This window comes from Ixodes scapularis, unplaced genomic scaffold (genome assembly GCF_016920785.2).
Source record: "Ixodes scapularis isolate PalLabHiFi unplaced genomic scaffold, ASM1692078v2 PGA_scaffold6__148_contigs__length_123643588, whole genome shotgun sequence".
Lineage (NCBI taxonomy): Eukaryota > Metazoa > Arthropoda > Arachnida > Ixodida > Ixodidae > Ixodes > Ixodes scapularis.
Genome location: NW_024609881.1, coordinates 23,083,723 through 23,106,996, shown reverse-complemented (window position 1 = coordinate 23,106,996; position 23,274 = coordinate 23,083,723). Strand labels below are relative to the sequence as shown.

The 23,274-nt window shown below is 42.9% G+C and overlaps 1 protein-coding gene across 1 annotated transcript; it reads left to right on the top strand.

Annotated features, from left to right (window-relative positions):
• The first annotated feature begins 7,110 nt into the window (after window positions 1-7,110).
• Window positions 7,111-21,276, top strand: LOC115331562 (zinc finger protein 501-like). The gene is made up of 5 exons (XM_040219148.2): window positions 7,111-7,124; window positions 10,520-10,619; window positions 20,318-20,543; window positions 20,709-20,866; window positions 20,951-21,276. Exons 2-5 carry the CDS (start codon window positions 10,592-10,594, stop codon window positions 21,274-21,276), a joined length of 738 nt encoding a protein of 245 aa, XP_040075082.1. The 5' UTR covers window positions 7,111-7,124; window positions 10,520-10,591.
• Window positions 21,277-23,274: the final 1,998 nt, after the last annotated feature.

The window sequence follows — 23,274 nt, the reverse complement described above, 5'->3', positions numbered from 1 at the left end:
TTCTCTCACTTCCAAAATCGCTCACATGTGCTTCAGCCTTTACTGTAGCACTTATTTGGACCAAATGAAGTGTGTCAACAAAGTACTTAGAATCTGCACACTATCACGCAAGGCATTTTCTTTTTAATTTTTATCTGAGTATATACTCTTCAAAGACTGCTGTGTCGAAGTATTGATTACCTAGGTTTCTCTCGATGGGCTTTCTTTTGAGAGGGACCCTAGTATGTGATAAGTTTGCCGCGAAAGAAAGTTGAAGAGAAGTGAGCTAAAGCAAAAAAGACAATGTCTGCACGCTGAACCTGCACAGCGCGCTTGTTTGTCTCGAGTTCGCTCGTGGCACGGAGCACTCCAAGAACTTTTTGACCCGGACTCGCAATGTCTTGCATCGATGCGCTCAGGTTCTTTGTTTCTGTGTGTTTAGCTTGTACCTCGCCTGCCGGCCTGGTAAGCACGCGCCGCTGGACTGGACTGTGTTTTGTCGTATTCTGGACCGTTACATTTTGCATACAATTTTGGGAACCAGTTGGCGACGGAACGGAGTAACATGGTTTTGGTTTTGATAAAACAGCAGTCTCCGCTCGCACAACGAAGCACGTAGGGTGACCACCTTCCTGCTAGCGAAATGCGGGACACGCAAGGGGGGAGGGTCAAGGAAATTCATTAAAGGGACCATGAAATGATTTTAAAATCGAGTTTCCTCCACCGCACGTCGTAAAAGGTGTGAAAAGAAACACAAAAACACAAAAATAGGGAGCCATGAAAAATTATTTGCTATAGAACTTTTAAAAGAAAACTGGACTCTTTTGCGCCTTCCTTCCTTCGCCTGTTCACTACGATGCATCCGCGGAAATGGAGCACGTCAGCCAAATCCAGGTCGCCTATTGGGTAAGAGCCTACCTCACCAGCACCGCGATCGTAAACAATAAATAGCCGGCGAATGTTTCCTAAAAGTTTTGTTAAATAATATTCAGATCCACATTTTGTAGCATAATTAGAGATGTGTGGCGAAAATTGCCAAATTTGATAATGCTGAGAGCCAAGCGCCATCTATCGTGTGGTAAACGAAGCAACTACTGCGCGTGCGCAGTAGGGCAGGGCCGACAGTTACTTGGTTGGGTGACGGCGACCATTGATGGCGACCGACGAACATTTATTTTCTTTGTTTTCCTTCCTCTCAAAACTCTAACTGACTGAACGTTTATTTTTCTACGTGTTCTTCCCGCGCGTGCCGACTTCAAGCAGCAAGAAAACAGTACTTAAAACAGACCACGACGAACAAGAACGCTGGATCCAGCGACTCCGACGAAGCGTATAGGCCTAGCAGGCATTCCGACTCGGCGCTGCGTTGCTTCGTCGCAAGACCGTCTGCCTACGATCGGCTGGCGTGCTAAGTGGAATATGCCCGCGCGACCCTTGTGGACCCTTCCCGTATTATAATTTGATCACTGACCTCAATTCTAGATTAAGAGGTGAGGTCAATCTCTTCCCCTTGTTTTCCGAGGCAGTGTTGATGAACACTCGTCGAAAAGGGACTCTCGTCGATTCTATCTTCTTGTTTTGTGTGATATAGAGCTGAAATAAACGCCGTATGGATTACCTTCGTAACACGGTATGTACACTTTGTTATTGGTATGCCATTTTTATTCTGGCAGACTGCACGTCACTGTCGAGCTATAACAGTTCGTGGGAGGTATACGTACAACCCCGGTCCAACCTTTCTTTGCCGAGTGTCGCGTCATTATTGAGTTGCAATCGTAAAAGAACGGTCTCGAAGCGCTTACAAGCAGCGCGAATACAAGACTTCCATCAAGCGCGCGCGTCCGCTCCGAGTGTAAACAAGTATTTACGTGGCTCTTGCTGACACTCGTAGTTCAAACGTATCTTTTTTAACGTCGGCTCGCTCCTGCATCTCCGAGGCCGCGAAAAACGCCATCTACGTCGCTTTGCAAACGACTGACACGGGCCGGCCCTTCTGCCAACAATGACGGGGTGGTTGACTTCTGGAGTCTTCACCGGAAGACTCGCTGCACTTCCCAACAGGCATACCGGCGTATGGGACTAGTCCCATGCTGTCGCTGTAGCGCAACATATCTCATTGAATTTCGCTCAGCTGCGATGCGGCGATGAGAGGCGCCGATTCAGGAAATACGTCGGTGACATCAGCGCAGTAAAACCTACCGGCGCATCCCAACTCCTACTGCCGAGAGAACTTCCGGTTCCGGAAACGGTCTACGTCACGGCTTCTTTTGCGGTCAGTTGGAGAGAATGAAAAAGTCGATATTTCAATAATTTTTTGTGTAGAAGTTAATAAACCGAGACGAAAACGGATGCCTGTTCGGCATTCAGTGAACATTGACGGTTTAATGTAAAAGTTATCTGGAAAAAGTAAAAAGGTCATTTCATGGTCCCTTTAACACATGCATCACAAACCCAGGCTCTGTTAACACATTTAATATCCTGTGCTGTTTATACACCTGCTAATTGTATTGCACCCATTAAGCTCGATTACTTTTCACTCCCAGTGAAATATCTTCTATGTGAAATGTGTTATTAATGTGTCGAAGTTGAAAATATAAAAACCGACTGTAGCAGAACTCAATGCATTAAAGGGACACTCAAGCGGTTTTCGGAGAAGCTACTTTTTGCTGCGATGGTGTTAAGGAAGTGTCAGTGAATGAGTATCTTCAGTTTTAGAAGGCAGAAACGCCTATTAATCACGCAGGAATAAAATACGTGCGGACTCTTTTCTGTACTTGCGAGGACCAATGAAATTATCGTATGTTTGAAAATTTTGGCGGTCTTTTTAAGGTTTCGCTAAAAAAACAATTTTCAGTTCATTTAAATATGTTCTGCATGATAATTTCACAAGACGTAAAATATTTCTAGTTCAGAATACGCGATTGCGCAATTATCGTTTCACAAACAAGGGACTACGTTTTCTTCTTGCCCTCCTCCGCGGGGGGTGAATTTCCCGTTCCCCAGGGATGCGCGGAAGCGCACGTATCTCCGCGCGTTGCAGGCCGGCCGTGCCGGTCGCGGGCCGGCCGGCTCCTTCTATCCGCAAACGTGGCGTCGGTGGTGATCGTCGGAATGGACGGCCTGGTGAAAGCTCATCGTTCCGCGTAAAAGCGCTATCCTTGACTGTGAATTTTCGTCGTGTTTCGCTATGATAACCCAGCACGTACTAGAAGGGAAGATCCACCTACTCGTGCGGCGATGCCGTGGCGGCACTCTCAAGATAGCAGAAACGCCCGTGTCGTCGTGTTTGTTTACTTCGACTACAGTGGTGCTTTCTAAGCATTTGTGTCCTCGAACATCGCCCGGATTTCTTATTTGGCGCATTTCATGCGTGTGCTCAAGTTCAAGGTATTACTGGCGCGTACCGTATAAAGGATACGAATTTTCACGCGTTTTCATCACCGGAGAAAAGTGATTAGTGTTAACAATCCTGAACGCTCGCAACGTCTATCTGATCACGAAATCATATTTCTACGTTGCTATATCGCTGCTAAGATTACATTGTCTTTTATAATCGTAGAAAAGGCGTGTGGCGATATTTGTACTATTGCAATGTCGTGTATTAGAGTCGTGATCGTCCAAGACGGCGCTGCATATTTTTATTTTATTTTTTTCATTCGCTGTACCCTGCAAGCCTATCAAGAAAAAATAATAAAGCTTTAGACTAGAAAACTGTCTGTCTATATACACTGCTGACGGCGGCGTACAGACGCGGTCGCCGTGCTGACGACCCGCTGCGCTTGTTGTAGTGGTTACAGGTGTGTGTCCGCGCGGCGCAGTGCGGTCGTTCCGGTCGCTCCGGTTGCAACGGACGCAGTCGTAGGTACGCGCTCGTTGCACATGTCTGAACCAGCCTTCCCCCCGTTCTCCCGAGGCGAAAGTCAACGTGGCGACATCGTTTGACATCACGTACCAGAGCTAACGCTGCGATGTCAAGCGTTGGTTTGGTTACGACTTGCCCCAACCGCAAATCGAAGAACGCCCGAAAAGGTCTGCGTTTCGTCGTCCTCGGAACCCGAACATTACTCCGAAGCGCTGCTATCGTCCACATCGCGTCGGAGTGGCGTCATAGGAAATCATCCCCGGGTCGGCTGTCCGCCGAAGAACTTCAACCTCTAACGGCGTCAGGTCCTCGAGCGTAGAGAACTCCGCCATGATCGAAGCTCGAATGATAAAGAGGTACGGCCGATGCGGCTACCTCGGGATCACTGCGCGACGGAACGTCGTCCAACGCCATTTTCCCGAGATACTTTTGATAAGCGTGCGACGACCAATGAGAGTGGTTTCGTTTTCGGATGGATCCGAGGTTTGGCGGCCTTCAATTACATTTTTAATAAAGAAATAATCACCGTATGACTATACTTTTTGATTTTTAGGGATACTTAGGGCGTCTAAATTCAGCTGTCATCATCAAAACACGAACTCAAAAACCACTTGAGTGCCCCTTTATATGGAATTAAGAAACAGTAAATCTTTTTCGGGTAATTGTTTCCTGTCAACGCTTACTTTTATCAACATGGTCCTACACAAATTTTTAACATTATATTCTTTTTCGACCGTTGCGAGTTGTAGGCTTTTTTGCCGTTTATGGCTGCCTTCACTAAAACAAAAAAATCCACAGCAGCCCTTTCGCGTTGACACAGTGATTTCAAAATAATTCCAATATTTTATATTGAAACCTTTGGTGAGCAATTCTTAGAATATTTTGCCAAGGGGAGAGGCACAACGGAGCATGCGCGTTGGATCTCCTGCAATAACGAAGGTTGCTTCCCACAATGCTCGGATAGAAATGGTGTACCATTGCGATTTAGACGATAACCAGTGACATCCGCGCTTCCCTGTGCCCCGTTGTTCGGCAACAACATGAGTTGCAGTGTGAATTTTACTACAGTATGAAATGCGGGACATTTTGAAGATTTGAGAACTTCTTGTGGGACACGGGACACGAGCCCTCAATGCGGGACAGTCCCGCGAGTCGCGGGACGGGTGGTCATCCTAGATGCGCGTGCAACTGCAAGCTGCCAATGTTGCCCTCATGTGCATGCAAACATGATTGCACGACAGAGGCACCAGCCGGGACGCTTGCAATTCATTGCTTTGCATTTGCTTGCTTTTGTCAAAGACCTGGCACGTCGGGAACCAGTAAAACGGTGGCAAACAGTTTTATGGATTTGCTCGGCAATTCCTACAGCACTGTACACTTGTGGGATATCTCAATGTGTCTTTGGAGACATTGAAAGTGGACATTCATTGCTTGCCGAAGGCAAACCGAGGCTTGCAGCAGCCTTGCAGAAAGTTTCGAAAAGCAAAAGGAAAAGCACCCACTAGTCGTACTGGACCTTTTTCTTGCTTATAGTTTCGCATTGCACTGCAGTAGTTAGGTATGTGTTTCATCAGTCGGAGACTGCTTCCCTTTATTAAATTATATAACTAGTCAACTTTTTGCTTTGATATTTTCTACTACTAAGCTGGTCATTTTCAAATAAATATAATGTGTGCAGTTTGGCTCTTATTTACCTATAGCGGGTACATATATATATATCATTTAACTGAAGCATTGCAAAATGAGTCATGTCATTGGCATTTCAGTTAACATGTTCAAAGACTCTGAGGTGGTCTAACTTGACCATAATGTGTTTATTGCAACGAGCAAAGTGCCCTTCATTTGTCCAGCACTTAAAACAAATATTTTTATTTTTCTAAGAATATCTGCTCCAAAAGCCACTTTTGCTGCTCCACAACGGCTTAGGCCAATCACATCACTGAATGATGTTAGTGTGGGTTAGGGTGCCTGTATATAAGCTCCAATGAGCGCATTCAGTAGCGGCTCCTTCAGCTCCGAATGGAGTAACGCGGCTCCTCAGCTGCTTCTGCGCAATTTCTGCTTCCTCCTCTACCAGACGGTCTCCGAATAAGATGGAACCAGACGATGCTGAGCACGATCGCTTTTATTTGACGCCGGTATTGAAGAAGTCTTGACAAGGTCGTTAAAGAAAAAGCGAGTGACTGTATCTATCAGCGCTGCTGTTCGAAGCGATCCAACGCCTTCGAGCCCTTCGCGGGGCGGTGCAAAGGCTGCTTCTGTTCTAAAAACCGAGAAAAACGTCGTCAGCACATGCAAAATATGGAGCTGAGCGAATCTCTGCCGCCAGTTGCGATACTTTGATACGGCCATGCGTTTGTTCTGCCCTTCGTTACAAACTTCCTATAAAATGTATTCGTATATACACAGGAAGTTCGGCCGCGCTCGGCGATCAAGGTTTGGTTGGCCGAAGCGAGCATCAGCTAACGTACAGCCCGATTTAGCTACGACAACAAACCATTAATCGGGATCATGCTCTGCGTGAGTGTCCAACCGGCTACCAAAGTCGCGTTCACTGCTTGCCTTGCTCTGTTCAGCGTGGAAAGGACTACCGTCGATATTCACCGAGTGTCCATGCAACGGCGATCAAGACACGGCTACAAATAAACCATCTACGTTGTTTATTAGCATATTCAAACCTAACAAAATACGGTCCAATGCATTTTCCGAAAAGAGCCTTACCTGGCAAAAAAATTCAAACGTGTTATTCGTCTTACCTTGAGCACTTTTCACTAATAAAAGCAATCAAACTGCACACCCGCAACAAAACCAACGTAACTTATCCTGCCATTTTTTTATATTTTTTTCTCTTTTAGCGTTGGAATTTTGTCAGCGATCCGGAATTACATCATGTTGCGCCCCTTTCCCTTCTCATGCACCATCTCCGGAGATGGTGCATGAGAGCCTGACTCCAAAAACTCGGAGTAACGTGCACCGGAAGTCGGTTTTTGCCGTCTAGTGGAAAAAGCGCTGACTCCTTGACTCCTGGAGCCGCTACTGAACGTGCCCATTAGGAACAGAGTTGTTCATTCATCCATCTTGAAATTCAAAGTTATGCAGGAAAGTCACTATTCACGCATGCAGGTGCCATGCTTTCACGAGTACGGCTGGTGCTTTGAGCTCATACTTTTCATTATCACTTTGACGACCACGCTGCACTTGATTATGTACTTGCAGGAAATATTTCGCCGAAGTACTATTTAGAAGATGGGCCATGCAGCACGACACGCTAAGGAACTTTCAAGTAGGTATACTTTTTCTAAACAAATTTTGTTTCGTGAAGAAGCACGCCCATCCATCGTTTGTTTTGGGCTCTCGATGCCAAGCAATTATCGCCAACTTTTTATCGCAGTCTCCATACTAATTCTGGCTGCAGGTATCAAATGTAGGGGTGCGACATTAAGCATATTGAATGCTAGCAAGTTTGTAATTTAGTGTTAACAATGAACTGTGATTCAAATCTATAAAAACATGTTTTTGGTCATCTGCTCTAAAAAAGTTAAGTGCCGGTAATCCAGTAGTTGAGAAAAGAACGTTGCTTGCCTATTTTATTTTATTAAAGAATCGGTGAAATTATGAATGCATAAAAAAAAGCTTTCCCACTAGTTCAAAGAAAACATGTTTGCTGCAATAAATTATCTGGGATACCATGGTTCTATAATGTAATGGCACATACAGCCCTCATACTAGGACTTGATTTTTTGTATGTGGTGAGTTATCTTTCCCCGCTAAAAAATCAATGTGCTTGGTTTCGTGACGGGATTAGTCAGCAACTGAAAGAGTGAGTACATGTATTTATTTTCTGCTTCATTTCGAGACAAAATATTTTCGGAAATGTATGCCATAATTATCAAAGTTGCAACTAAATTGTGAAAGGCACTTTACCTTTCACAATTTAGTTACAACTTTGATAATTATGGCATATATTCATGAAAATATTTCGTCTCGAAATAAGGCAGAAAATAAATACATGTACTCATGATCATACATTTATTAATATGCTGCTAAACAAAGGTCACAGGCTAATAATGCACTTTTGGCAAAGAACTCTTGTTCCATGAACCCTTGTGCAGCAAGTGTCTTTTAAGTTGCTAGCTCGCCCGCTCCTTTGACTTTCAAAGCAGGAGGCACAGCGTGTGGGTATTTTTATTTTTAATAAATTATTATAATATTAGCAGTTTTCAGAATTGGGATGCAAAAATTCTAAGGACGTCAGGTATGAATAATCATTAACTATAAAAATCATGCAAGGAAATTTTGTTTATCTTGTACAGGTTATGTTAACAACATTTTTTTGCAACACTCCGAAGTGTACTGATTGCAGAAACAATTTTAAATATGAAGAAACATCTGGCATCAAGTAGGATTTGATGCAGAAGGTCCCTCAATTCTCCCTAATTGAAAAAAGAATGACGGACAAAAATAGATGAGGAGAGAAGTAGAAACATGACAAGTAAACGAAGATCACACTTTCACTCTCCAGCCTTAAAAAGAAGGGTATATTTTTCCGTTCCTTTTTTTTATGCTCTGATATACCTTAGTAGAGTAGTCTGTTTGGTGCCAAGATAAGTATTTTGGGCAGTACTGCAAAGTCATAAAACATTACGGCTTTACAGTAGCTTGTATCCCTGCATACTGAAGGAATTCCAGAACTGCATTTTCCGCTAGCTGTGTACAAAATTTCTTGGTACAATCGCACAAACAATTTTGGTATGATAGCATGGAAGTCCCATATGTTGAGTGTTCACTAATTTCACACTCTAATGAATGTAGTCTCACCAGATATGAGCATATTTCCAAGTTGTATTAAAATTCCACTGATTAGTAAAAACATTGTAGCACTAATTCCGAGCATTGCGATTATTTTGTATAAAGCAAGGTTGATGCTGCTCCTTCCAAAACAAAGATCAGTGCGAACAGTCTTCCGGTGACGAGCGGCCGCCTGTGCCAAGTGTTCCTATGACAACATGACCTAGATCGAGTAGGCCGCTGTGACCTGTTGTAACAAGTTTTCCGGTGACGAGTTGGATTATGACGAGTGACCTGGTTCCAGGGGAGAACAATCAACTCAGGCTCCCTTACAGAAAGCCAATCTAGGATGTCTAGTCCGAGCCATGTGTAAGGCCACAATAATTAGCTGCAACAATCAGGCTCTGTGCAGTTTTCATTTCAACTTTGTAGCTCTTTTAAACACTCATCTATCAATTCATCAACGTTCGGGAACTGCAACATCTGCCTTCTGCCCTGCTCGCGTAAGACCAGGTGCAAAGATGCGGAGGCGGCATCCTCCAAAGTTGATGTCACTTCATTGCACACTATACCAGCTGTTTTTGCAAACGCTTTTAAAAGTTCCTACTACTAGGGTGTTCGAGAAATAAACTCTTTTCGGGAACAAACTTCCGACCACGGGGGACGTCGAAGATTGCAGAAAAGAACCACGAATTATTGAAAATGAACAAATGGTCCTGACTAGAAACTTGCTGAGCATCGTTACAAACTCAAAGATTAGTCAATTATAGGAAGACAAAGCATGGGGATGTGCTGAAGTTCCCACTCGTGAAGCAGGAAGAAGGCTGGCAATGTGAAAATGTTGATAACAAAATGATCAGTGTTTTTGCATCGCCAGCCTTCCATTCGCTAATTAAGTGGAAACTTCAAACACATTTTCACGCTTCACAGATGCTTTAACTCTTCCCAAGGTTATTTGATTTAAGGGTTTTTGATAAGTCTTAGCAAGCTTCCTAATGAAACAGTGTTTATTTTTTACAAATTAACAAATTAGTACAATTTAAGTATTTGATTTTGTAAATATTAAAAATACTGCAGAAGCGCCCACTTCGTTCCAGCGCCAACTAATTATAATAATAATATTTCTACCGGCTCAGGACAGCCGTGACGCCACAAAACATTTTCCAAGCTTCGGAAGTTTACAAATTATACGTTAACCGCCCGATTGGACTGGACAAGTGCCCATGTCTAGATTAACCCTATTTTCAGTGAAAATGGGGTGGATGCTTCCCCAATATTTTGCGGTAGTGTTTTTTTTTTCTTTTGTTTTTTGTAATTTCTGACATTTGCCTTAACTGCCAGTTTGTTCCCGAAAATATTTTTTTCAACAACCCAATTTAAAGGAATTTTTGAAACTTTACAGTGTGCGAATGCTTGCAATGTTAAGCATTAAGCGACACTCGAAACATTTCTTGGAAAGAGGGACATGGCGGTCATCCTGTATGGGTGGATCTGATCATCCCAAGTTCAGTCTGATCTATCTAGAAAAATTGAGCGCTCTCTACTAAACAAATTTAGAAAATATATAGGGACAAGTGATCGTTTCCATGGCATAATTATCTCAGATTTTATCTTTTGCCAGTCTCCCCTTTAACTGATAGGAATTTTACTGTAATGGCAATTCGACAGAAAGCCAGAAAACGGACTGTGTTAACATAAGCAAACAACCACCCATTGCTAGGCACACGGCATTCTGTTTTCTCGTCCATTTGTCATTGTTATCTCAATATGGCAAAATTGTGGATGTCTTTTGTGTGTTGTCCTCATAGCTGTCTGGCTAACCTGATGTGCTTGGAGGGTGTGCCTACTTTGTTCTTAATCACGGCGATTGCTTTCTACATTTGGTTCCAGTCATCTCAAGTGGTCCTCTGCCTCCTTCGTGATCGTCCATGCTTACGAACCTGATCACAGCCAGCAATTCTAATGGAACCGATCCAGTCCTTATGTCTTGGTAAGTTTTTCATTTCCACCTCTTTCATAACGAGAGTACAGTGGCTGTGTCTAGACTACAGGTGGTCATAGCCCAAAGCAGCGCTTTTTGTACAGCTGCCCACAGATTCCTACCAGTTTGTGCCGATTCGGAGATCCTCCACCAGGGACGCTCAGATAAAAATGTGCAGAGTGATATGGATTATGCTTCTCAGGGAGGGAAGCAAGTACTAGGATTGAAGTTTAGGGGAAGCTCATGGCAGCGGAAAAAGAGTGTGAGGAAGGTAAATTTGGAGTTCCCATATACGGGAAGGTGAAGATGAGATAGAGGAAGCGGGCTTTCCGCGAGGTACCAGGATAACATTGGTAAACAATGAACAGCGTAGAATGTTAGCCATTGCTTCCTAATTTTTTTTATTCGCAAAGCATGCAACAACGTTTTAGTGAAAATCTATAATTTGTGCAAACATTAGAAAACATTCCTATTCTTGGCCATCTGATGCATCCATTTAATAGGTGTTGAGCATGTCATACTCTTGAACAGATTCAGGATAGCAGAGAGCAACATCTAAAAGCCAAGTGCTTTTTTAATTTTCTTGCAAATTATGGTTTTAAAGAGAATGTTTAAGGTGGTCAGAAGCGGGATTGCAAACACTTGCAAACTAAAGTCCTTGAGTATTTCTTCTTCGGCTAAAAACATGCGCATTGAGGCCATGCCACCTTTTTTCATGTTGCTGACATCTAATTTTTTTCCGGGTTTTGTGTGTGTGTTTGTGTGTGTGTGTGTGTGTGTGTATGTGGGGGGGTGTCGGGGTCGGCAGTTTGATAAATATAAAACAAACTACAAAGACCCTAAATGCTGCCATCTGTTGGAAAGTGAACAAATAAGCTTCCAAACTCAGGCATTAGCCAGACTTGTGGTTCATTGTGGCCCATAACGGAAAGCACGAAGGAAACTCCTATTACCAGCCTACCGTGCGTAAAAATTGAGATGTAGAAAGGAGAACCTTTTTATCAGATCAAAATGGAATTGTCTATCGTCCTAGGTAAAGACGGAGGTAGTACAGACCATGAGTTATAGGTAGAGATATGAGGAGACACTCTGGGTACAGGCAAAGGTAACAGCAGAGCATGTAAGTATGAATAGTCTGGTACAAACTTGATTGAGGTGGACTTTTGTATTGCTTTGGGATGGGAGGGGCTGATGAAGGAACAGGGGATCTTTAAATGGTTAAGCAAACTAAGAGAAGGCTGGAAGTATAGTGGGAAAAGCTAAAGAAGGCAGAGTTTCTCAATGGTTTGCTCGAATCAAAGTGCCATGCCCCAATTCATCCAGGATAAAAAATATTGTTGAGCCAGGTATCTTTCTATCCAAATTTCATGCAACGCTAACTGTCTGGTTGCCAGAAGGCTGCCTTTCATTTCCAAGTGTTTTCCTCTGAGACTAGCAAAATCTATAGGTAGCACTGACCACATGATAATGGTAACCTTTTCCAAGGGACAACAGTAAACTGCCACTGTTGGATGATGGCCATTATGTTAAGAATGGCAATGCTTGCCACCTCTATGAGGAATGGGCCAAAGCGGTTCCAAGTTTATTGGCATTTGTAAGGAGCTCATAGGAAACATATCTACTGTGTTACGCATGAGTGGCACTTCAGTACATCACCGTGTGGATCCAACAATGGCGTAATAGGGCTCGGACCATCGTAAAGTTTACTTTTGTGCACTGGCACCATAAATGTAAGCTAACTCGGATTCTGTTTTTTCCAAGTTTCTTTTTTGGCTAAATTAGCGGGTGTTATACCTAGCTAAGCCACATACCTAAGCTTGCCTCAGGATGGGAGGATTCAATGAAGGAATAAGTGATCTCCAAAATGTAAAGAAATTTAATGAATGCTGGAAGACTGGTGGGAAGGGCTCAGAGAGTTTAAGTGATCGCTCAAAACAATTGCTTTGACCTAATTCATCCACCCATCCACTCAGAATTAAAACATTGTAGAGCCTAGTATCTTTACATTTAAATTTCACACAATGCCGTCTTGCTGGCTTCCAGAAAGCTGCCTCCCATTTCCAGCTGTTTTCTTCTGAGACCAGCAAAAACCTGGGTAGCACTTGCGAAATGATAATGGCAACCGTTACTCTAGGAACAACAGTACACTGCCGTCTTATGATGATTATTGCGATGAAAAGGCAGAGCTTGCCGCATGGGCCGAAATGGTTCCCACGTTATTTGCATGCATGGTGCTCCAAGTGCTTCTCATGAGGGGCACTTCACTGTATCACCTTGTGGGCTAAGCTATTGTGTGGAAGGGCTTAGAGCAGAGTTGCACAACATGCGGCCCGTGGGCTGCATCCGGCTCGCAGGCACTTCCTGTGCGGCCCGCGGACATAACATTGCGAGATATGCTCAAGACGGCAACCAGTGCGATGATACCAGATATTGAAAGCCTGTGTAGTTCCCAGTAAACATTTTTTTGGCCCGCGTCATTTTTTAGTTGTGCAGCCCTGGCTTAGAGAATCATAAAGTTCATTTTTACCTGCAGGCAGCAAATATGTGACCAGTGTTTACAAAATTCAGTTTCTATTTGAGGTTTTTGCACTATATAGGGATCACAACATCAGCAAATATATTGGAACAGATTTTTCTTAGACATCACGTCGTAGTAAACAATTTGTAAAATAAGTGCCTATATGTTTAGTTGAGCAATTGGCAGTGACCTGCGTAGCATCAATGGCCCCTTGCACTCTCTATGGTGTATCCAAGTAGTATATTTTAGAATATTGACAGTAGCCTTTGTCATATAATTTCATACTTTGTCTAATAAGTAATGTCTTGTCTGGCACAAACAAAAATTTCACCATTTTCAATGTTTTTGTTTTTTTAGCAAAAAATTTACAAAGAAAAGATTTTCACATTTATCTTGTAATATAATTACAAGGAAAAGCACTTAACTTAGCAAACAACCTAAGTATATTGCATATCTCTTAAGGAAAATGCTGCTCAGCAAGATATATTTTTGTGCGGCTTTCATGCAGAGAGAGCCTATTTGGTCCTTATATTGCCTATCAAAAATCTGCTGCTTCTCACGCCGAAGGCAATGGGTAATTAAAACTTCTGGTATATCTGTGATAGTATTTTGGTATAGAAAAGTAAGGAAGTCTTACAGAAATATTTGTTTATGTTAGCATCATCTTGTAAACAATGAGATACATGGTATGTGCAGAAATTCAACATGAAGAATAATTGGTACTTTTTTCACTGAAATAAATGCAAGATATTGGCGAGCTAGAAAGTGAAGGGGGCCGCCCTCAATTTTCTTGAACCAGGCCTTTGTAAGACTTAATTTGGCACTGCACACGGCCAGCACCACGCCATTCATAATATAGCGAATGGTACAAAATTTGAACTTCTCTAACAAGTGCTGTGTCAAGGTCAATTAAAAACCACGAGGTTTTATGCAATGCTTCTTTTTCCCCTGTTCTACCCCTTACAAAAGTAAAAAGTAGTGACGGGCCAAACTTTTGCCGAATCCAAAATTCGGCGCTGAATCTTAGAATTCAGCAAAGCCGAATTTTTGCCGAACTCTTCGAAAGATTCGGCAAAAATGCATTGTTGCCAGACCGAGAAGTTGATATATCGTTTTTGCGTGCAAAGGGAGTTTTTAGGATTTTTTTACTACATATTGACACAGTTATTACTAAATAAGCTAATATTCTACAAGATAATTGTATCGGTGTCATTTTTGTGTGTTTACTGGTAATTTTAAATTGACTTTTTGCAGAAGTGGTGTGACAATGGGGTTTGGTAAGTGGGGGCGCAGTCAGCACAGTCACGATATGCGAGTTTCGGTTTTGAGGCCTAATCAGTGCACGCCTGCAAGTGTGTTGTTGAAATAAAAGCGGTAACACTGTGTTCTTACTTTCTCCGCTTTCTCTGCGAGTCACCACTTCGTGCGTGAAAATGAATTCAACGGCTGCTGAGCCTTCATCCCAACAGATAACAATGTTATTGTAAATATGCATGTTTTTCGATTTTAGTCACTTTAGCTTTGCATGAAAGTGCATTCCATATTCACAACATCTCGTTTTTCACTTTTAAAATGCCGGTTTCTGATGTTTGGACACACCGGACATTTATGAAGATGTGGAAGATTTAGGAATGTCGGTTGTGCAACGTCGAGCATGATAGTTGTGTGTTTAGTTTTGTGCAGGTAAAGATGGAAACCGCGAAATAACATTAAGGGGAGACATGGGTCTTTGGAGCCAAAAACTTCCTAAAACTGCATTTATTTGAAAACGGTGATGGCTGTTGTTCTTCTGAATCTACCAGGCTTTTAATTTCGTGGATGAATGTTTGAGCTATAAATCAATTTATAATATCTATGTGGGCTGAATGTGCATTAAAGTTAAGTCTAAAAAATTGTTTTCGCAAAACACAATTTTTGGACTCAATGAAAATTTGCAGGAGGGATATTTCAGCATCTACAGCAGTCAGAAATATAGCCTTTCTTCAAATGTGTTCCTAAATGTGTGAAGCATACAGTGTTGAGAGCATATTTTTTAACATAAGTCTAGAAGATTTTCTATTTGATCTTTTGTTTTATTACTTCTTAGTCATGCACTGAGCACTGAACTTCAATATGTTGTAAAATCACTAATAATGGGTTTATCTTAAAAGTGCTTCCAACATTGTATTCTCTACACTTCGTAGTATCTGGTCATGCGTTAAAAAGGATATTTTGTTGAGCATTTTTTTCTCTATCATTCCTCCAAACAAAGACAGGCAAATTTTAATTATCTTCAGGACAATTCTACTGACTGAGGAAATTACCAGATATATGAAATCAACACAAAAAGCTGAACAAGCTTGTGCAGTTTCATTGAGTTTGGTCATAAAATAAGAAAAAAAGCTCCAAGACCAGTGTTCCCCCTTAACTGAAAAGCAATATTATTTTGGTACAAACTACTTGTCAGCCGAAAACAGGATTGCTATAATGGCAAGGAGTGCTTTAAAGTACTTGTCAGTTGATGCGGCAACTACCTCGTTGCATCACTGGAAAGATCAAATTAAAATCATTTTATCCCAAATGTACCACATCATTTGTCAGTTGCGCAGTGGACTGGGTCGTTTTTGCGTCAATTTCTGGTTTCTGGTCGATCTTCCGTTCTTGAGGCAGAGAATATTAAAGAGAACCCCACTCACAAAGGCTGAACACAGTTACCATGTCGCCCACTCCGCACCCTGCCTTAACCGCTAGTAGCACTTCACAGTACAATGGCAACCGCACAACCACACGGCAGCCATTTGCAATCCATGGCCCTATCGCGTTCTCGGACGTGCGCAGACGCTTGCCGAATTTTTGCCGAACATTTCTTCAAAAGTTCGGCATGTGCCGAACTTTGCCAAATCTGAAGTTCAACAGATTCGGTCCATCACTTGTAAAACCTTTGCATCGCCAGGTCCAGTGCAATTGATGTTTGACCATACAATTTCCTACAGAGCCAATCCTAATTGTCGCTTAAAGAGACACTGACACCCCCCAAAATTTTTTTTTATTTTTTGCCAGGCGCTTCATTATGGCGTCGGGGGACTACCCAATTAATATTTTGCAACAGAGTAGCGTATTTTTTTAATAAAGCCAAAAGACGCAACTGCTCGAAGCCGAAACCGAAACCTGACGGAGGTCGGAGAAGTGGAGAGAAGAGAGTGAGTGGCGGAAGTCACGTGGCTACACCCGACCGTGCGTTTTTTTTTTTTTTTTTCTCCTCTCCGGTAGCAGACGACACGACATGCGGCGTTCGATGTGGCGTGCGGGAACTGCTCGCCGTGCGATTCTTTTGCAGTTATGTTTGTTCCGCTCGTTGTTCTGTACTCCAAGATGAGTTGTTTTGTACATTGAGGAGTTGGAGACGAGTAGTGAGTGCCCGTGGTGAATTTCCATGATCGGCTCCGAAAAGAATACACCCAAGATGTTGCGTGAAGAGCTGGCTCACATGTCCTGCATCCGAAAAAAAGTGGCATTGTGCGACAGAGTTTCCGAAAGATCAACGGGATCGGGACCAATGGCTGGCTGCAATTCCTGTAGAACATATACGGGCGATTCGGAAAGCGGACGCTACCTGATTTATATGCTCCTTGCATTTTGTGGAAAGTGATTACATTGAGTTCGCAGGTGTCAAAACGGAAATCCCATACCATTTAATTCAGCGAAGTATCGTCCACAACATTTGTTTGTTATTTTTTTGTTTGTTTCTTCAGGGATGATTGTAAAAAAAAAGAAAAAGATATGTAAACATCAAAAAATGCCTGAAAAAAAAAAAGTTTCACGGGGGATTGAACCCGGTCCCACCGCGTGTGAACCGGACGTCTTTCCCACTGAGCTACTGAGGCATCGCTTTTGTGGTGGATCTCTTTCCTTAGTAATAATTCAGCCTGTAAACTGTAAGTTGGAATGTTTGCTGTCCATTTTTCTCTAGCAAAAGCACTCCCGGGTCGAAGTCGGGAAGCACCACGCTTTGGGGACATTCGCACCTAGTAAAGAAATCGTACGCGTGCATATTCAACTCGAAGTAGACACGTCGTACTTGACGTTTGCGCGAGCGAAGTCTTCAGCCACGAGAAGGGAGCGACGGCTTAGCGACGTCTTCGTGCAAATCGGCTTGGTGGCCGGGCGTGTCGTACGGGATGAATACCAATTCTTTTGATCAGTCCCAAATTTCTCTTTTAACCGTAGACAGAATTCGCCGGTACCGCGAACGACAGTTCTGAAATAGAGGTCCCACGCCCGTCGTCCGCTGCCATCGCCGTCCCCGCGAGTCCCACATGCGCAAAACGACGAACGCACAGAATGCTTCCGGTTGTCTGTGGAACTTTTTTTTTCAATCAACTTATTTACAGCTTTTTAGAAGCCACAAAAAATGGGTTTCATATTTTTTTCTATTTTTAATATTGAGTGTGTGCCTTCAGTGACCCACGACTTTGATTAAATTTGGTGGTCGCATCAATACCTTAGAAAACGGCCCGTTACCGCGAAAAAGAGAGTGAGCGAGACTCGAACCGGCCAGTTCTTGATCGGCGGTTTTTGGGCGGAAAGAAACCGAATTTCGAGCCGCAAATTCTGTTCTGGGTAGTTGAGCTCTCATATGTCACGTACACCTAAAAATCTCGGCGAGCATAAATACCCTGTCAGTGTCCCTTTAAACCTGTTTTGTACAATTTGTCTTTTTAATTAACACAATAATGTCCTTCTCACACTGGCAAACAATTATTGCCTCTTCTACATCTCGCCATTTCAGAGTACCATTGAGACAGGCGTTCGTCTTCTTGTCTGTGGTCTACTTCTTAGAATCATGTGTAACATTAACTAGCCCTCAGTAACTGTCTCTTGTGGTAATCTTGCTTGAAATCAAGGCTGTAAACTTTGACTCAGTTGTCTGGAACTCATGTGCTGTTTCCCTGAGCCTCGCAGATACTATTCTGAAAGCAAGCAGCAACAGTGTGTCAACTGAGTACTTAGAATCTGCACACTATCATGCAACACTTATTTTTTAATTCTTATTTGAATATATATAAAGGGTGTCTCCAAGCAGTATTCAGGCATAGCAAATTGTCTGTTAAGGGTTATTAAACTTTTTACTGTCTTTTGATAATGCATTTATTATTCTCAAATTTGGTGAGTAGGTTTTAGAGAAAACATGTTGACTGAAAAATTCTTATGCACCTACCGTAAAATATAAGCGCCTTCCCAAAATTTGGAGATAATTCGCCTAGATATAGAGGGGGCCCTTACTCGGATTGGGCCTAATATTCAAGATGGCGACCACAAAATGGTGGACAGTAAAAGTAAAGAAAAAAATCATTATAGCCTGCATTATTCATACATTTATTTACGGACACTCCAATCAATATTCAATTCGGAAAACGGAAATTCCGGTATTCACCTCAGTCGCTATCAAAGCCACAAAACAATTCCTCAGAATCAGATCCAACTCAGGTCTAGGCCCTCAGTCCGTAGCTCGTTGGGTTTCTTGGGGACAACGGCGCCGCTGTCAGACAGCCGTTCATGAAGATCGCCCTCCTAGCCGCACGTCCAGAGTTCATTTCGCGCTCTGAGAACTAGTACAAGGTGTCGTCAACTTCACTAAAGATGGGCACCAATGCTCAATTTGCGTTATACCTTTGACTCCCCGAAGTTGTGTTGCAGCAAAACTTTGTACTTTGTGTCCCTCTTGCGTACCCTCTTACAGTCCAACTTGAAATGGCAAGAGGTCAGATAGACATTTTTGCAATTATTCTGAGGTCAATCCACAAATTTGAGTTTCTTACGGATGCTTGGCCAACAAGACAACCGCTCCCGACGCAAGCACTAAGAAAAATGGCGGCGATGGCTGGTGGTGCGTTCTAGCAGCCTCTTGAATTGGATGGGATTGAATATTGGCTTTGCACACTGTGACAGCCGAAAGCCCGAAACAAAGCTAAAAAATGCCTTCGGGATGGGTGGCTATGGGAGGGGGACGCTTGCTCGGTCGTGTACAGAAATGGGAAATTCCTAGATGGGGGGGGGGGGCCACTTGCTCAAGTAGGGCGCAGGCTCGGTATTTTACGGTGGTCAAAACCTTCTAATTGATGCCTTTTCACAGATTGCACAACATAAAGCAGACAAAAGTTTCTTTGATATGAACACCCAAAAGCAAATCCAGCAGATTGAGTGTGTGGTTTCATCTTTGAGCGGCAGTTCCAACAGGGTGATTCTAACTTTTTCGCTCCCTGTTCTTTGGCAAAATTATGATGTTTCAACTTAGCTAAAGTCTACACCCATGAACTTTGAATACAATAGAAGCCCCACCTAAACACAACTTCGTGAACACTTTCATTGCAGCCAGTTCAATGGATTCTTTGTACAAGTTTTGCTACGTTGCTAAGCACATACCTTCCACATTATTTCACACGACCATGTTTATTTTTCTCTGGATGAACAAGTAGGGTAGATCACCGGCAGGGTGAAATGATGTTAGTGTGGGCTAGGGTTCCTGTATATAAGCTCTCATGAGAGCAGAGCTGTGCATTCATCCATTTTGAAATTCAATGTTATGCGGGTAATCCACTCTTCCCATGTGCAGCAACCGTGCTTTCACAAAAGTGGCTGCTGCTTTGAGCTCATTCTTTTCATTATCATTTTGACAACCACGTCACACTTCATTATGTACTTGCAAAAAGTATTTCTCCAAATTACTATTTAGAAAATCAATCAGGCAACACAGCATGCAAAGAAACTTTCAAGTGGGTATTCTTTTTAGCGACAAATTCCTTAAGGGTGAACAGAATAGACAGGTTGGCTGTCGTGTGACGTGCTTTGTGGCTTTGTGTCCGGGTGAGATGTTTGGGTACAAGGGATGTATCAGTGAAAAGACAGATATCTGTCAAAGGACAGGAGGTATGAAATGGTCTGTTTTCAGATTTTTATATCGAAAAGCAGGCTTTTGACTTTCTACCTTTTATTGGCTTATGAAATATGCTATTAATTTAATGCCAACCTACATTTTTTTATCCCAAGCCAAAATTTGTTTCATTGAGTGCTTTGAACTGATGTAAAAATGGAAAAAATGAAATTCAACCACTCAGCTGATGCAGAACTACAATAATGGTCTTATTTCTAAAACATGTGGCTATCTTTGTTGTGCTTTCCTAGTGTATCCTAATGCAATGAGGCCTTGTAGGAGACGGAGCTGCACTTTCGAGAGAGACCAGCTGCTCATTGAAAGCCACTGAGGACATCTGGTTTGGGTGTTGTTCCTGTACCTATGACACCAGAGATCAGCATGGGATCGTGAACCACCTGGTTGCCCATGGTGATGGACAATCCAAGAGCCAGCATCCTCCCGTGTCCTCTCACTCCAGGTCCAAAGTGCCAAGCAACACTCAAAAGCACAAAAGCAACAAGTTCAAGTGCCAACTGTGTCCTCAAGCCTTTGCTAGTAATTCCCAACTGACCAAGCATAACCAAACACACACTGGTAAAAAGCCATTTAAGTGCAAGCTTTGCCTAAAAGCCTTTGCTTGGAATTCTCATTTAAGAAGGCATGATCTAACACACTCTGGAGAAAAGCCATTTAAGTGCAAGCAGTGCCCTCGAGCCTTTTCTCGTAATAGTGCTCTAATCTTACATAATCGAACACACTCGGGTGAAAAGCCATTTAAGTGCAAGCTGTGCCCCCGAGTCTTTGCTCAGAATGGCGATCTGATCCGCCATAACCGAACACACTCAGGTGAAAAGCCATTTAAGTGCATGCTGTGCCCCCGAACATTTGCTCGAAATGCCCATCTGCAAAGCCATAACCAAACACACTCAGGTGAAAAGCCATTTAAGTGCAAGCTGTGCCCCCAAGCCTTTTTTCAAAATAGTGCTCTGATCTTACATAATCGAACACACTCGGGTGAAAAGCCATTTAAGTGCAAGCTGTGCCCCCAAGCCTTTGCTCAGAATGGCGATCTGATCCGCCATAACCGAACACACTCAGGTGAAAAGCTATTTAAGTGCATGCTGTGCCCCCGAACCTTTGCTCGAAATACCCATTTGCAAAGCCATAACCAAACACACTCGGGTGAAAAGCCATTTAAGTGCAAGCTGTGCCCCCAAGCCTTTTCTCACAATTCCAGTCTGATCCGCCATAATTAAACACACTCTGGTAAAAAGCCATTTAAGTGCAAGCTGTGCCCCCGAGCCTTTTCTCACAATTCCAATCTGATGCGCCATAATCGAACACACTCAGGTAAAAAGCCATTTAAGTGCAAGCTGTGCCCCGAAGCCTTTTCTGAGAGCTCCAGTCTGATCTGCCATAATCGAACACATTCAGGTGAAAAGCCATATGAGTGCAAGTTGTGCCCCCAAGCTTTTTCTCGGAATTCCAGTCTGCTCTGCCATAATTGAACACAATCAAGTGAAAAGGCATATAAGTTCAAACTGTGCCTCCAAGCTTTCTCAGAGTTCCGGTCTGATCTGCCATAATCGAGCACACTCAGGTGAAAAGCCATTTAAGTGCAAGCTATGATCTCAATCCTTTTCTTGGAATCCAGGTCCAATCGGGCATAATTGAACACACTCAGGTGAAAGCCATTGAAGTGCAAGCTATGCCCCCAAGCCTTTTTTCGGAATTCAAGCCTGATCTGCTATAATCAGACTCAGGTGAAAAGTCAATTATGTGCAAGCATTGCCCCGAGCCTTTACTCAGAATCGTAAATTAAGAAGGCATAATCTAACATACACTGGTGAAAAACCATTTAAGTGCAAGGTATGCCCCCAAGCCTTTTCTCAGAGGCATTCTGGTCTGGCATAATCGGATCCACACAGGTCAAAAACCATACAATTGTAAGTTTTGTCCCCAAGCGTTTGCTCTCTATTCTGAACTGAGCCACCATAACCGAACACACATTGGGGGAAAGCCATTTAAGTGCAAGCTGTGCCCCCAAGTCTTCTAAAAATCCCGATCTGATCCGCCATTATGGAACACACTCAGGTGAAAAACCATTTAAGTGCAAGCTGTGCTCCGAGCCTTTGCATGGAATTCACACCTGAGACACCATAAGCGAACATTGGTGAAAAGTAATTTAAGTGCAAGATATGCCCCAAGACCCTTTTTCAGAGTTCTTATCTAATCTCCAATAACTGAACACAGTTGTGAAAAGCTATTTAAATGCTAGCTGTGTACCCAAGCCTTTGCTCAAAGAGTAAGCTGATTAAACACAGTCGAGCACACGGATTATAAGCCATATAAATGCCTGCTTGCACCCCAAGTCTTTTCTCAATATTTTCATCTCTGATGCCATAATCAAGCACACAGATGAAAAGCAATACAAGCAGGGGTGGAAGCTTTGCGCCATTGTGTGCCATTCCGCTTTCGCTGGGCCATCCTCCTCCCAAGCCCAAATGTTGCACCAAAACTATCCACAAAGGTTTTTTCAGTTATGAAAGCAGGTGACTTGTTTGATAAAAACAGGTGTTGATTGCCCATTTTAATCAAATGAAAATTATGATTAATTCCAGACCAGGTAAGTAGACAGTGCTCCATTTCGTTTCATAGTCATATGTTGATGAGCTGTCAAGCGCCAGCAGCGCAAGGGAAGACCGCGTGAGTTAGTTGTTTAAGTCGTCCGTTCCGTACCAGTGCCGTCGAAGCACTTGTTTGGGCGCGTTGCTTTGTGCCATCAGTGCCACAGCTCGGCCAACATTGCATGTAGATGTCTGATCTCCGAAAATGGGAACTGCATAGGTGGCTTTGTCAGAAGTATTGAGACTTACTTGCTAGTTTTGTCAGCCACTTTTTTTAACAAACTCCTAAACAAGCTTTCTTATTCTATTCAGTCATGCTTGTTTTTGTACGGTCGTAGGCACGTGTGTATGAGCAGAGAAGATATGAAGTTTACAATTTTCTGCATTTGTACTATAATGAGAGATTTGTATTCTGTTGACTTGAGTATTGGAATACATTTATGTTTGCTAAACAGGGACTTGGGGAGCATTTGTATCCCCTAACATTGAAAACTGTAGTCAGTTAGAATTGGGCTTAATTTCATCCCATACTATTGCATTTTTAAATGGTTTCGTTTTCAAGTTATGGATACTTGTGATTTGGGTTGTTAAATGGGCACAGCGTTTTGTTTTCATGACGCTTAAGCT